This window comes from Lagenorhynchus albirostris, chromosome 1 (genome assembly GCF_949774975.1).
Source record: "Lagenorhynchus albirostris chromosome 1, mLagAlb1.1, whole genome shotgun sequence".
Classification (NCBI taxonomy): Eukaryota; Metazoa; Chordata; class Mammalia; order Artiodactyla; family Delphinidae; genus Lagenorhynchus; species Lagenorhynchus albirostris.
In genome coordinates, this window is record NC_083095.1 from 138987987 (window position 1) to 139002335 (window position 14349).

Sequence of the window (14349 nt, forward strand, 5' to 3'; positions counted from 1 at the left end):
TGTAGTGACCTAAATGGGAAAGAAATGTAAAAAAGAGTGGATATATGTATATGTAGAGCCAATTCACTTTGCTGTACAGTAGAAACTGGGAAGGAAATCCAAAAAAGAGTGGATATATGTATACATATAGCTGATTCACTTTGCTGTACAGTAGAAACTAACACAACATTGTAAAGCAACTACACTCCAATAAAAATTAATTTAAAAAAAAAAGAAGTAATTGAGTGGAAAAACAAAACAGAACCAATGATGGAAAAACCGACCCCTCAGAGCCTAAAAATCTTAAGAATAGAAAAGGAGAATTTTAACTTGAAAAGCACCCAAGAAAAGATCCTTTAGATAAGTCGGGTGGGAAAACAAAAGGTAACACATTTGTCAGATGAACCTGTGCTCCTCCCAGGTGCAGAATTTGTGGGAAGTTCTTAGCAGACTATGATGACTCAAAGTTCTCATCAGAAAAGTAAAGCAATTGTCATATGGAACTTAGTACTGTTACCTGCAGAACTATTATCATTGTCAAAAACGAATAAACTGCAGCTGTGACTGGGGATAAAGAGGTGCCGTCAGACTCAGGGACATCAAATAATGATTTCTTCTCTTGATAGCGCTGCACCCATAGTCCATGTCCTGTAGCAAAGTTCAAAGAGGAACGTCATTCACCTGACACAAGTACATCGGGTTTTATGAGCCCACCTGGCCACCTAAGAAAGCAAAAGCCCACGGTATTGTTGGCACTACAATCAGAGCACTGGAAGGAAGGCCCCGGGACTTGGACTCTGCCTCAACCCCGGCCTTTCCCATCGTTGGTACTGAATAGCACCACTGGTCATAACACAGGAATTGGACGTGTGCTGGTAGCTGCCAACGAGAAATCCCAGAAAGGAATTTCCCAATGCCTCACTAAACACCAGTCTCAATAGGCTCTGAATACTGCCTGTAATTGTCCCTGCTTAGAGATTCAAAATTCACATCTCACAGACTCTGAAAAGCCAACAGCAACACACGTTATTTCAACTGAGCCCCACACCTAAATGATGACAGAGCCCTTTTCATGCCCCGTATACCAGTGCCTTTTACCACTGAGTTCCAAGACCATGTCACACCTGTCTGGTGTGTGATGGCAGCTGAGCGGGACACGGTGAAGGTCGTTTACCTGGAGGTCCACGCGCTTCCCTGCCAGGCACTCCCAAAGCAGCATGCCGGTTTGGAGGCCACCAGAAGCTGGGGGCGCCCGGCTGCACACAGCCTAACTGCTAGCCCCTTCTTGGGACCCAAATAATGTTTTCCCTCTTCTCACAGAGTCCCTAATAGTAGCATTTGTGCTTCTACTGCTCTGATTCCTGTTATCACCAGGTTAGTATCACTCTTTCCATTGGAATCATTACAGGAGGCATGATTAAGCCGTTCTTCCACCCCAGAAGATGCCAATTCGAAAAACACTAGTTTGCGGAGCTCATTCATCGAAACGTCTCAACGTGGCCTTGCCAATGCAAACATCCCCTGAGTCCAAACCAGTGACAAATGTGTGTTAATTAGAGCACTGGGTCAGAAGGAGACAGAGACAGCCCAGCCGGGGCCCCCGGCAGCCGTCCAGCAGTGCCCACTCATCGTGACCTCTGAGGAGACTTACCGACGGCTGAAAACAGAGACATACAAACGAGGAGGAGGACACACCAGAGCACGTCGCAGTTCATCTGCCTCTCCAGCCGGCTGCGCTTGTAGCGGGGCCCGCTGTTGTTCAGCAGAGCCTTGGTCTCATGTCCTGCGGGGGAGGCGGTGAGTCAGTGCCCAGCAGGAAAGGGACGGGCTACGCTGACTCCATGGATTGGAAAAGGGTGCTGCCATCCAATGATCCATATGGGATAAGTTCAGTCAGAAAAGTAGGCTCTACAATTAATCTCAACTATGTAACCACCACGGGGAAATGCACAGAAAGAAATAGGCTAACATGCTAAGAACACTTCTGGTCCAGATATTATTAGACATTTTGCGTCCATCTATTTTCCTGGTTCTCTACAATGGGTTTATGCTACTTTGATAATCAGGAAAAAACCAAAACAACCAGGAGCAATGTCCAGGAATAGCCAGCCCACCATGCTGAGCCAATGCCATCACAGACAGCACGTGACACGCAGCACCTACCTGCGTAGATGACGATGCCCACGACGGCTTCTGTGTTTCGGATGGTGCAGCCTCGAAGCAGCAGGTTTTCTTTGTAGAGCCCAGCCTTTTTCCCGTTGTTGTGTATGCTGTCATGGAACAGTTGGCATGTGTCACGTGGGTGCTTACATGGCCTCACAGCTCAAGCAGCACCGCTCTGGGAAGGAAGGCCTAGACCCGGGGCTGGGGAGGGGAGGGGTGGAGGGTCTCAGTGGACCTTTGCAAGAGCTGAGATGGGGCTGGCACTCACCAGTAACTGGGCTTCTAGAAGCCCCTCCAGAGCCTGATGTTTGTTCGTTTACTTTGCCCACGGGCTTTGTGAAATAAGAAATATATGATTTTATCTCTGCCCCCGGTTCCTGACACAGGGCTCCTGACACCTTTGTAAAGAGAAGTCCTAGGATAATCTTTTGTTCTAACATTTAGTCTTTGACTCCAGTTCCTGGCACAGAGCTCCTAAAATTCTCGTAATTTCCTAAGTGATCAGAGCACTAGGAACATCTTTTGTTCTAACATTTGGTCTTCGAGACCGGCTGTTCCTGACACACAGGACTGAGCCTGTCACCTGTGGGATCTGACGCTCTCCCCAGGTAGATAGCATCAGAATTGAGTTAGACTGTGGGACACCCAGCTTGGTGTGGGAAAAACCCACACGTCAGAATTGGTACCAGGACCATTGTAGGCTTCATGCCACAAGGTCTGGCCACAGCTAGAGAGGGCAGAGTCGGGAACTGGGGGACCGGGTTGGAAAGCTGGCCCAGGAAGGCCCTGCCAGGTGATCTCTGCCCATGTCCTGATCATCACAGAGAACAATTCTCCTCACCAGTACCTCATGTTGTCACAAGGGTACAAATATTTCTCTAGAAAAGGGGATCATATTGATTTCAGCAATATTTCCTACATTCTGTTTTTCTTATTAAAAGTCACACAATTATTAGAAATATTAGCATGTTAAATTTGAAATGTGGTAAACTCCATGATACAATTTTATACATTTGGTTTCACTGCTATTTAGATTCAGAGAATATCCCACGTTTAAGCAACTGCTTTTCAAACTCATCCTCTTGACCTACTAATGGCAGCCGCACCCTCACCCCTGTTGGTCAGGAGTGTGCTAGGGCCACACTGGGGTGGATGAGGTCCTGGGAGCCTGACGAATAGGTCACAAGGGGAGGCCCTGGAGGCTTTCAGAACTAGAGCAGGGGCCCTGCCTAACCTACATCAATCAGGCAGTGCCACCTGCCTTCCAAGAGGAGGGCCTTCCAAGAAGCCACCTTCTCACACCCTATGTGGACAGCCCTCCCTAGCCCTCCCACACACACCCTCAGCCCAAACTCCTTCTCTGAAGTCACCAAGGATCCCTGCAGGTGTCGCCCCTCCCACCAGCTCCTAGCAGTGCCCACTGACCAGCGAGCAGAGCTAGTTTGGAGAGGTACAAGGTCAGAAGAAGCCGTTAAGGGTTCCAAGAAAACAGCACTTCCTGCCACTTCTGGACCCTGGTCACCTGCATGAGGGATGGGGCTGCCTCTCAACCTAAGACACAATCTGTATTCTTCACAACCAGGGAAATCAATATATTTTATGGTGAAGAAAAGAAGCTAAACAATAAAGAAAAGCCCAAAACACCATGCTGGGGGGACGCATTTCCTGCAAGCCTGTTATTTACCAACATGGCACTGGTTCTTCTGCAGAACTCATGCAAAGGAACGTGCAGGAGGAGGGCCAATCAACACTGTGTGATGCCCTCTCCCTCCCCCCCACCTTGTGGCAATTCCAGAATAAAGTTCTGCTTTAAAAAGAGATTCAAGACTGGAAACCTCAGTGCCAGCTAAAGCGTCAAGAGGCCCGAGTGCATGAGACGTTACACACAAAACCCAGCTCCCGAGTCAGGAGTGAGAGAATGCCCACCGCCACGGTTCTCTCCGCAACAGCCGCACATGGAAACCATTTCTCGGGACAGCAGTCAAGGATGAACCATCTAAATCAAACCAGTCATGCTTATTCAGAAGAAGAGATGAACTCAACAGAAACAAGAAAAGGTATTACATTAAGCTTCCTTTGATGTGACCTACACCTTTCAGTAACTACTGTGCTTTCTAATCAGACCAAGCCAGACCAGAACTGATCACAGCAGGTGTATCGGCCTGTTTAAGGCCCCCAGCGGCATACAAATGGCAATGGGGGCTGTGCTCTGAGTGAGTCTCCCTGCATCAGAAGGGGAGGAAGGCTGGAGAACGGCGTCACCCTAAAGGTGCTTGGCAGTGCAAGTGCTGCCTTGGTCTCCTAAGGGGGAAAGTCCCTGCTAAGGGCGAATAGGCCCAGGACCCAGCAGGCATGAGGCTTGACTCCAGGAAGACGTGCAAGAGAATATGAGCCCATAACACTGCCCTCAGCACCTACCTCTGTCTTATGGCTTGACATGTGTCCCCCCTAGAATTCATATGTTGATGTCCTAACCCCCGTATCTCAGAATGTGACTGCATTTGGAGTTAGGTCTTTAAAGAGGTAATTAAGTTAAAATAAGGTCATATGGATGGGCCCTAACCCCATATGACTGCTGTCTCTGTTAGAAAATATTTGGACACAGAGACGGACAAACACAGAGGTTAAGATGATGTGAGGGCACAGGGAGAAGGCGGCTGTCTGCAAGCTAAGGAGAGGGGCCTCAGGAGACACCAGTCCTGCTGACACCTGGATCTTGCTTCCACCCTCCAGAACTGTGAGACAATGCATTTCTGTTGTTTAAGCTGCAGGGTCTGTGTCAGCCCAAGCAAACGGATACATCCCTTAACATTTAATCTGAGCCACGTACAAGAGCTCCTTTAGTTCAAGTCCCCATTGTTTGACTCATCCAAACAATCTCTTCTAAATAGAAACTGTCCAAAAGTGCCCTGGGAAATACCACATGCAGGACGTGACAGGGCTCAGCTAATAAACTCCTGCCTGGCTGTTCTTTCTCAAGAGAGGCTGTGTCTCCTGATGGGCTTGCATGTCAGTTCTGTCCTTCTAAGTCCCAGCACTCGGAGGTGCTGGGGGGAATCAACCATATGTCCAGACACAGGTGCAAGGTGCCATGGTTGTGATGCAAGAGAAGGGGGACCTTGGACAGCAACCTGCAGCCGCCCCTCCCTAGGTCACATCACCTCTAGCACCCAGACCTGGGTCTCTTCTCTGCTCCATTGCTGGCCGAAGCTCCACCACTGACTGGTCACACATGGGCCAGCACCCTTGCTGCCATTGTTGACTCCCCTCCTTATTTTTATATCCACACAGACATCAGTTTTCGATTCTGCCCCCTTCGCTAGCTATTCCTTTTTATTTTTTGGTATCTTTATTGGAGTACATTTGCTTTACAATGTTGTATTAGTTTCTACTGTACAACAAAGTGAGTAAGCTATATGGATACACATATCCCCATATCCCCTCCCTGTTGAGCCTCCTTCCCACCCTCCCTATCCAACCCCTCTAGCTCATCACAAAGCATCGAGCTGATCTCCCCGTGCTATGCAGCAGCTTCCCACTAGCCATTTACATTTGGTAGTGTATATATGTCAATGCTACTCTCTCACTTTGTCTCAGCTTCCCCTTCCCCTCCATGCCCTCAAGATCATTCTCCACATCTACGTCTTTATTCCTGCCCTGGCACTAGGCTCATCAGTACCGTTTTTTATATTCCATATCTGTGCATTAGCATCCGGTATTTCTTTTTCACTTTCTGACTTACTTCTCTCTGTATGACACTCTAAGTCCATCCATGTCATTACAAATAACTCAATTCCGTTCCTTTTTAGGGCTGAGTAATATTCCATTGTATATATGTGCAACATTTTCTTTATCCATTCATCTGTCGATGGACACTTAGGTTGCTTCCATGTCCTGACTATTGTAAACACAGCTGCAATGAATATTGTGGTACATGACTCTTTTTGAATTATGGTTTTCTCAGGGAATATACCAAGTAGTGGGATTGCTGGGTCATATGGTAGTTCTATTTTCAGTTTAAGGAACCTCCATACTGTTCTCCATAGTGACTGTATCAATTTGCATTCCCACCAGCAGTGCAGAAGGGTTCCCTTTCCTCCACACCCTCTCCAGCATTTATTGTTTGTAGATTTTTTGATAATGGCCATTCTGACTGGTGATACCTCTTTGTAGTTTTGATTTTCATTTTTCTAATGATTAGTGATGTTGAGCATCTTTTCATGTGTTTGTTGGCAATTTGTATGTCTTCTTTGGAGAAATGTCTGTTTAGGTCTGCCACCCATTTTTGCATTGGGATGTTTGTTATTTTGATAATGACCTGCATGAGCTGCTTTTATATTTTGGAGCTTAATTTTTTGTCAGTTGCTTCATTTGCAAATATTGTCTCCTTTTCTAGGGGTTGTCTTTTTATCTTGTTTATGGTTTCCTTTGCTGTGCAAAAGCTTTTAAGTTTCATTAGGTCCCATTTGCTTATTTTTTATTTTATTTCCATTACTCTAGGAGGTGGGTCAAAAAGGTCTTGCTGTGATTTATGTCATAGAGTGTTGTGCCTATGTTTTCTTCAAAGAGTTTTATAGTGTCTGGCCTTACATTTAGGTCTTTAATCCATTTTGAGTCTATTTTTGTGTATGGTGTTAGGAAGTGTTCTAATTTCACTCTTTTACATGTAACTGTCCAGTTTTCCTGGCATCACTTACTGAAGAGGCTATCTTTTCTCCATTGTATATTCTTGCCTCTTTTGTCAAAGATACGGTGACCATATGTGTATGGGTTTATCTCTGGGCTCTCTATCCTGTTCCATTGATCTATATTTCTGTTTTTGTGCCAGTACCATACTGTCTTGATTACTGTAGCTTTGTAATATAGTCTGAAGTCTGGGAGCCTGATCCCTGCAGCTCAGTTTTTCTTTCTCAAGATTGCTTTGGCTATTCAGGGTCTTTTGTGTTTCCATACAAATTGTAAAATTGCTTGTTCTAGTTCTGTGAAAAATGCCAGTGGTAGTTTGATAGGGATTGCATTGAATCTGTAGATTGCTTTGGGTAGTAGAGTCATTTTCACAATGTTGATTCTTCCAATCCAAGAACATGGTATATCTCTCCATCTATTTGTATCATCTTTAATTTCCTTCATCAGTGTCTTATAATTTTCTGCATACAGGTCTTTTGCCTCCTTAGGTAGGTTTATTCCTAGATATTTTATTCTTTTTGTTGCAATGGTAAATAGGAGTGTTTTCTTAATTTCACTTTCAGATTTTTCATCATTATTATAGAGGAATGCAAGAGATTTCTGTGCATTAATTTTGTATCCTGCTACTTTACCAAATTCATTGATTAGCTCTAGTAGCTTTCTGGTAGCATCTTTAGGATTCTCTATGTATAGTATCATGTCATCTGCAAACAGTGACAGTTTTACTTCTTTTCTGATTTGGATTCCTTTTATTTCTTTTTCTTCTCTGATTGCTGTGGGTAAAACTTCCAAAACTATGTTGAATAATAGTGGTGAGAGTGGACATCCTTGTCTTCTTTCTGATCTTAGAGGAAATAGTTTCAGTTTTTCACCATTGAGAATGATGTTGGCTGTGGGTTTGTTGTATATGGCCTTTCTTATGCTGAGGTAGGTTCCCTCTACGCCCACCTTCTGGAGAGTTTTTATCATTAATGGGTATTGAATTTTGTCAAAAGCTTTTTCTGCATCTATTGAGATGATCACATGGTTTTTATCTTTCAGTTTGTTAATATGGTGCATCACATTGATTGATTTGCATATATTGAACAATCCTTGCATTCCTGGGATAAACACCACTTGATCATGGTGTATGATCCTTTTAATGTACTGTTGGATTCTGTTTGCTAGTATTTTGTTGAGGATGTTCATCTGTGATATTGGCCTGTAATTTTCTTTTTTTTGATATGTTTGTCTAGTTTTGTTATCAGGGTGATGGTGGTCTCATAGAATGAGTTTGGGAGTGTCCCTCCCTCTGCTATATTGTAAGAGTTTGAGAAGGATAGTGTTAACTCTTCTCTAAATGTTTGATAGAATTCTCCTGTGAAGCCATCGGGCCCTGGGCTTTTGTTTGTCAGAAGAGTTTTAATCACAGTTTCAATTTCAGTGCTTGTGATTGGTCTGTTCACGTTTTCTATTTCTTCCTGGTTCAGTCTTGGCAAGTTGTGCCTTTCTAAGAATCTGTCCATTTCTTCCAGGTTGTCCATTTTATTGACATATAGTTGCCTATAGTAGTCTCTCATGATCCTTTGTTTTCTGCAGTGTCAGGTGTAACTTCTTTTTCATTTCTTATTCTTTTGATTTGAGTCTTCTCCCTTTTTTTCCTGATGAGTCTGGCTAATGGTTTATCAAATTTTCTTTACCTTCTCAAAGAACCAGCGTTTAGTTTTATTGATCTTTGCTATTGTTTCCCTCATTTCTTTTTCATTTATTTCTGATCTGATCTTTTTGATTTCTTTCCTTGTGCTAACTTTGGGGTTTTTTTGTTCTTCGTTTTCTAATTTCTTTAGGTATAAGGTTAGGTTGTTTATTTGAGATGTTTCTTGTTTCTTGAGGTAGAATTATATTGCTATAAACTTCCCTCTTAGAACTGCTTTTGCTGCACCCCATAGATTTTGGGTCGTGTTTTCATTGTCATTTGTTTCTAGGTATTTTTGATTTATTCTTTGATTTCTTCAGGGATCTCTTGGTTATTTAGTAGCATATTGTTTAGCCTCCATGTGTTTGTACTTTTTACAGTTTTTTTCTTGTAATTGATATCTAGTCTGATAGCATTGTGGCTGGGAAAGATACTTGATATGATTTCAGTTTTCTTAAGTTTACTGAGGCTTGATTTGTGATCCAAGATGTGATTTATCCTGGAGAATGTTCCATGTGCACTTGAGTAGAAAGCATATTCTGTTGTTTCTGGATGCAATGTCCCATAAATATCAATTCAGTCCATCTAGTCTAATGTGTCATTTAAAGCTTGATGTATGTTTTTCCCTTTCATCACTTTAAATGTATTGTGCCACTCTCTTCTGGACTGTAGAGTTTCTGCTGAAAGATCAGCTGTTAACCTTATGCAGATTCCCTTTATGTTATTTTTTGCTTTTCCCTTGCTGTTTTTAATAATTTTCTTTGTGTTTAACTTTTGTTAGTTTGATTAATATATGTCTTGGCATGTTTCTCCTTGGGTTTATCCTGTATGGGACTCTCTCCACTTCCTGGACTTGATTGACTGTTTCCTTTCCCATTTGGGGGACGTCTTCAACTACAATCTCTTTAAATATTTTCTCAGCCCGTTTCTTTTTTCCTCTTCTTCTGGGATGCCTATAATTCGAATGTTGGTGCACTTAATGTTGTCCCAGAGGTCTCTGAGACTGTCCTCCATTTTTTTCATTCTTTTTTCTTTATTCGGCTCTGCAACAGTTATTTCCACTCTCTGTCTTCCAGCTCACTTATCTGTTCTTCTGCCTCAATTATTCTGCTATAGATTCCTTCTACTGTATTTTAAATTTCGGTTATTGTGTTGTTCATTACTGTTTGTTTGATCTTTAGTTCTTCTAGGTCCTTGTTAAACATTTCTTGTATTTTCTCTATTTCCAAGATTTTGGATCATCTTTAGTATCATTACTCTGAATTCTTTTTCAGGTAGTTTGCCTATTTCCTCTTCATTTATTTGGTCTTGTGGGTTTTTATCTTCTCCTTTGCCTGTAAGATATTTCTCTGTCTTCTCATTTTGTCTAATTTACAGTATTTGATCCTCTCCTTTCCCTAGGCTGCAGGGTCATAGTTCCTCTTGCTTCTGTTCTCTGTCCCCATTGGTGGCATTGGTCCAGTGTCTTGTGTAGGCTTCCTGATGGGAGGAGTTGGTGCCTACATTCTGGTGGGTGGAGCTGAGTCATTTTCCTCTGATGAGCAGGGCCGTGTCAGGTGGTGTGTTTCAGAGTGTCTGTGACCTTAGCATGACTTTAGGTAGTCTGTGTGCTAATAGGTGGGTTTGTGTTCCTGTCTTGTTTGTTGTTTGGTGTGAGGCGTCCTGCACTGGGAGCTGCTGGCTGTTGGGTGGAGCCGGGTCTGGATTCAGATAGAGGCCTCCAGGAGAGCTCTCGGTGATTAGTCTTTCCTGGGGCTGGGAATTCTTTAGTGGTCCAGCATCCTGGACTTGGTGCTCCCCCCACCAGAGTCTCAGGCCTGATTTCTGGTCAAGGGACCAAACCCCACAAGTTGCTCATCCCAGCAATAAAGGTGATCAAAAAAGAAAAAAAAAAGACTAACAAAACCCCAAATGGTAAAAAGTAAAATAAAAAAAACAGAAACAAGGAAACACACACAAAAGAAACAAAAACAGAACCATATAAATCAAAAAGCAAGAGAACAACCAGACAAACAAAAGAACCCAAGAATGAAATCCACCAATTAAGAAGAAAGCTGACAAAAACACAAAACCAAAAAACAAAATCAAAGCAGAGTGCCAACGGAAGAATGAAGCAAAGAAACAAACCAATGAAAATGATAAAAAAAAAGAGAAAAAGAGAAAGGAGAAAGAACAAATGAAAGGCAACATAGAAACAGAAATTTTAAAAAAAGAAAATAGAAAATATATTCTAAAAATGACAAACAAAACCCCAGAGAAATGGTAAAAACAAAATCAATCAAACAAAAACAGAGACAAGGAAACACATATGTAAAAAAAAACAAAAACAGAGCCAAATAAAACAAAAAGCAAGAGAATAACCAGACAAATAGAAGAACTCAAAAACGAAATCAAACAATTAGGATTAGAACCAACAGAAACACATAACCTAAAAACAAAACCAAAGCAATGTGCCTACTGAAGAATAAAGCAAGGAAACACAAAAAACTGATTAAAATGATTTAAAAAAATAGGATTTAAAAAAATAGGATAAAATAAAATAAAAAAGGAAAAATCACAGGACAACAGAAAAGCAAAGTAGAAATGGAAATATATTTTTAAAAAAGAAAGAAAAAATATATTAAAGAAAAAGAAGAAAAAATAAGGGAAAAGAACACAGAACCAAAGAAAAGCAAAGTAAAAATAAATAAAAAAATAAACGTTATAAAACATGCAGATCCCAAGAAACCAAAAAAAACTAAACCACCACCACCAAACAAAAAGAGAAAGAAAAAAAAAAACCCCTCAACAACAACAAAAGCTAGAACCAAAGACAGAATGAATCAAAACAAATAGAATTAATAATAATAATTATGTTTCCCTGAGGTCTCCGCTGTAAGTGTCCTTGCACATACCATGAACCACAGCCCACCTCCGCCTCCCCAAGAGCCTCTCCTCTGCCTCTGGGCTGGTCTCTGGACCTGCTGTGGGTGCTCTGGGGACCACTCAGACTCTGATCTGGCCTGATTCCTGCATGTGCTGTCCCCAAAGTCCATAGCTGCCAGAGCTAGACCGTTTCATTTGTGGGAACACTCATTGCCTACTCAGGTATTCCACAGATGCAGGGACTACCTAGCTGATCGTGGGGATTTAATCTTCAGCTTGTACAGCTGATAGAAAGATTTTTGACCTTTTTCCTTAGCCACCCTGTCCCTGGGGTTCAGCTTTGGTTTTATCCCCAACTCTGTGTGAGGTCCATCCACAGTAGTCCAGTCCTGAGGCTGCCTTCGAGCTCTTGGGTCAGTCGCTGTGAGGACCAGGCAAAGAGGTGGTATGACTACTTGGATCGCAGAGCCCTGGCAGCGCCAAATGCACAAAAAAGCCAGCAGCCACGGGTGCAAGAGATATGGCCATAGTGAGGGCTTTTTCTGGTGCCCAGCTACAGGCGCGTGAGGGCCAGCTCTGAGTGTGCTTCTTTTATTGTCGTCGGCAGGCTCTGTCGTGTGGGGAGAGAGAGGCTACAACAGTGGCTCCTTCCCCTGCGTGTGACTCAGCAGAAGTGCCCTGTTTCCATGGCAGTCCGGTCTTCCTCCGTAGGCATTTCCTGCTGTGGATTTCCTCCGTTCCATCCCTTCAGTCCATCGCCCCACAGCCAACAGGAGTTCTCGCTCTGGGTCTGTTCTCCAATCCCCACACACCAGCTCCCAGCCCCCCTGCACACCCATGAACGGATGTACAGACTGTCTATTTCTCACTCTGTCCCGTCTGCCACAGATTGGCCACTTCACCCTCTTCCAACAGCCTCAAATGCATCCCTTCTGTCCCAATTGAATTCACCGTCAGAGATGGGGCTTCCCCGTTGGAGTGAGGGTTTCCCCGAATTCGGGAATCTCTCCTCTGCTTCAGCTCCCCCACCCTGGGATGCAGGTCCCGTCCAGCTTCCTCTCCTCCTCCTTCTCCCTTCTTTTTTTTCTTTTTATAGTCCTTTCTGGTGTCCAAGGTCTTCTGCTAGTTCTCTGCAGGTGTTCTGTGAAAACTGTTGCATCTATAGGTGTATTCCTGACGCATCTGTAGAGAGAGATGAACTCCACATCCTCCTACTCCTCCGCCATCTTGAATCCGCTACTCACTGGCTATTTCTTTAATCCACCTTCTTCTCACACTCTCTGTGCATCACTGCCCTAATTCAGGCTTCCAAATTTCCCTACTGCAGCCTTCGACGCACCCCTTGTGGCTTGGATGCCACCAGCCTTGGCCCTTCCTGTCCATTTCTCACCCAGGCACCGACCGATGTTTCAGGGTGCAGGTTTGAGTGCTGAGTTCTCCTGGGAGCATCCTGCAGGATCTCTGACTTCCTCTGGCACACACGGCCACTCTGCGCCCTGGGTGGGCCCATCCTGTGCAGGCTCTCGGCCCCGGCCACCCATGCTGCACATCCTGCTACCCACGCTGCCTGTTGGCCCAGCGCGTCCTGCCTTGGGGAGCTTGGCCTGCTACCCTGGGCTCACATTTTACAGCCCTCAGGAAGATGCTTTGCTAACACTAAGCTCCCCAGACCCCACAGCCAGGAGACTCTGCGATATTTTGTGCTTCCCTTTCTCTGCTTGTAAAGACGGGCTCCTCGCGTATTCTTCCATCCTGCACCCCATGCCCACCCCAGTCCCTGGCAGATGCTGAGGCTGCCTGGCCCTTAGCTTTGGGGTGGTCCAGCCCACAGGGATGTCGGAAGGAAACCAGAGGTGTGGACAGAGGCGAGGGAGGATGGGAGCGTGTCTCGGCTCCTCCTAGGAGAGAGTGCTGGGTTGGTTGTGTCCCTCAACCAAGGTGGTGAGCCTCCCAGGCGGCCCCTGGACATGAGTCCCCCGGGGCCACTCCCCTCACCCCCCCCGGGACCACTGGGCCTCACGGGGACCACAGCTCAGCTGCTTCTAACCCTTGTGGCTGCCTTAAGCCCTAGCCCCTCCTGCAGAAATGGACCCTTGGTTAATAGCCCCACACATTCAAATTTGAGCATCTGATCTGTTTCCAGAAGGGATCCGACTGACACAGGTAGAAAGGATGGAAGGAGAGATAACCCCTTCTCTACTGCCGAGTCCTAGGCATCATTTCTTTAAAATAATAGTTGCTCAGGTTTCTGTTTATCTATGTAAGTGCAGAAATGACCTGACTGTGTTTTGTGCCAATGTTAGATTTTCTTGAGATGTAAATATCAGTTAAAGGTGCTAAGGTAAAATGAAAATATTCTGATTTTAGAGTCTGGCTGATGCAGTTACAATTCGTCTCAAAGCCTGGTCCTTGGGAGTGAGGACATTTTGGATATAAACCCACACAGAGCTCCATCCAGATGCTGGGCTGGGGGGCTGGGGGAACTGCCAGGGTGTCCTGGGGTGACCACAGTCTTGGAGCATGCCATCTGCCGGGATGGGGCAAGGGTGATGCCCCAACAAGCACACCCTGGGCTCTGGATGGCAGCCAGTGTCCTGAAGCCTCATGTGGTCAAGCAGGCTCTGTGGCCCACGGGGAGGGACCCCAGAACCTGCTCCACGGAGGACTTATGATAAGAAATGGAGCCTGGCTTTATAGCTGGAAATGGAATTTCACATCAGATGATGAAACCAACCAACCTCTTTGCTTTATTTATTCTTTAGGAGTAAGTGAAAATGTTTGATTGACTGGTGGCTTCAAAGCCCACATCGTCCTGCCCTGGAATTGCTGAGCGAGCTAAGCAGGGTTCCCTGAGCAGCCAGAGCCCCCATCCACAGCGGCTCTCTGGGCTGCCAGGGCCCAGGGCAGCTGAAGAGGTGGGGAACAATGTTATTTCCAGCTCCTGTCTCTGAGGATTTCATAAGTGCTTAACTACAGGGATT

The 14349-nt window shown here is 44.7% G+C and overlaps 1 protein-coding gene across 1 annotated transcript in view; it reads right to left on the reverse strand.

Annotated features, from left to right (window-relative positions):
* Window positions 1–14349, reverse strand: part of ATP10A (ATPase phospholipid transporting 10A (putative)) — a 181279-nt gene that overhangs the window by 48621 nt on the left and 118309 nt on the right. Inside the window, 3 exon segments of the mRNA XM_060155373.1 lie at window positions 497–627; window positions 1631–1762; window positions 2143–2249. Coding sequence (XP_060011356.1) covers window positions 497–627; window positions 1631–1762; window positions 2143–2249 — 370 coding nt within the window.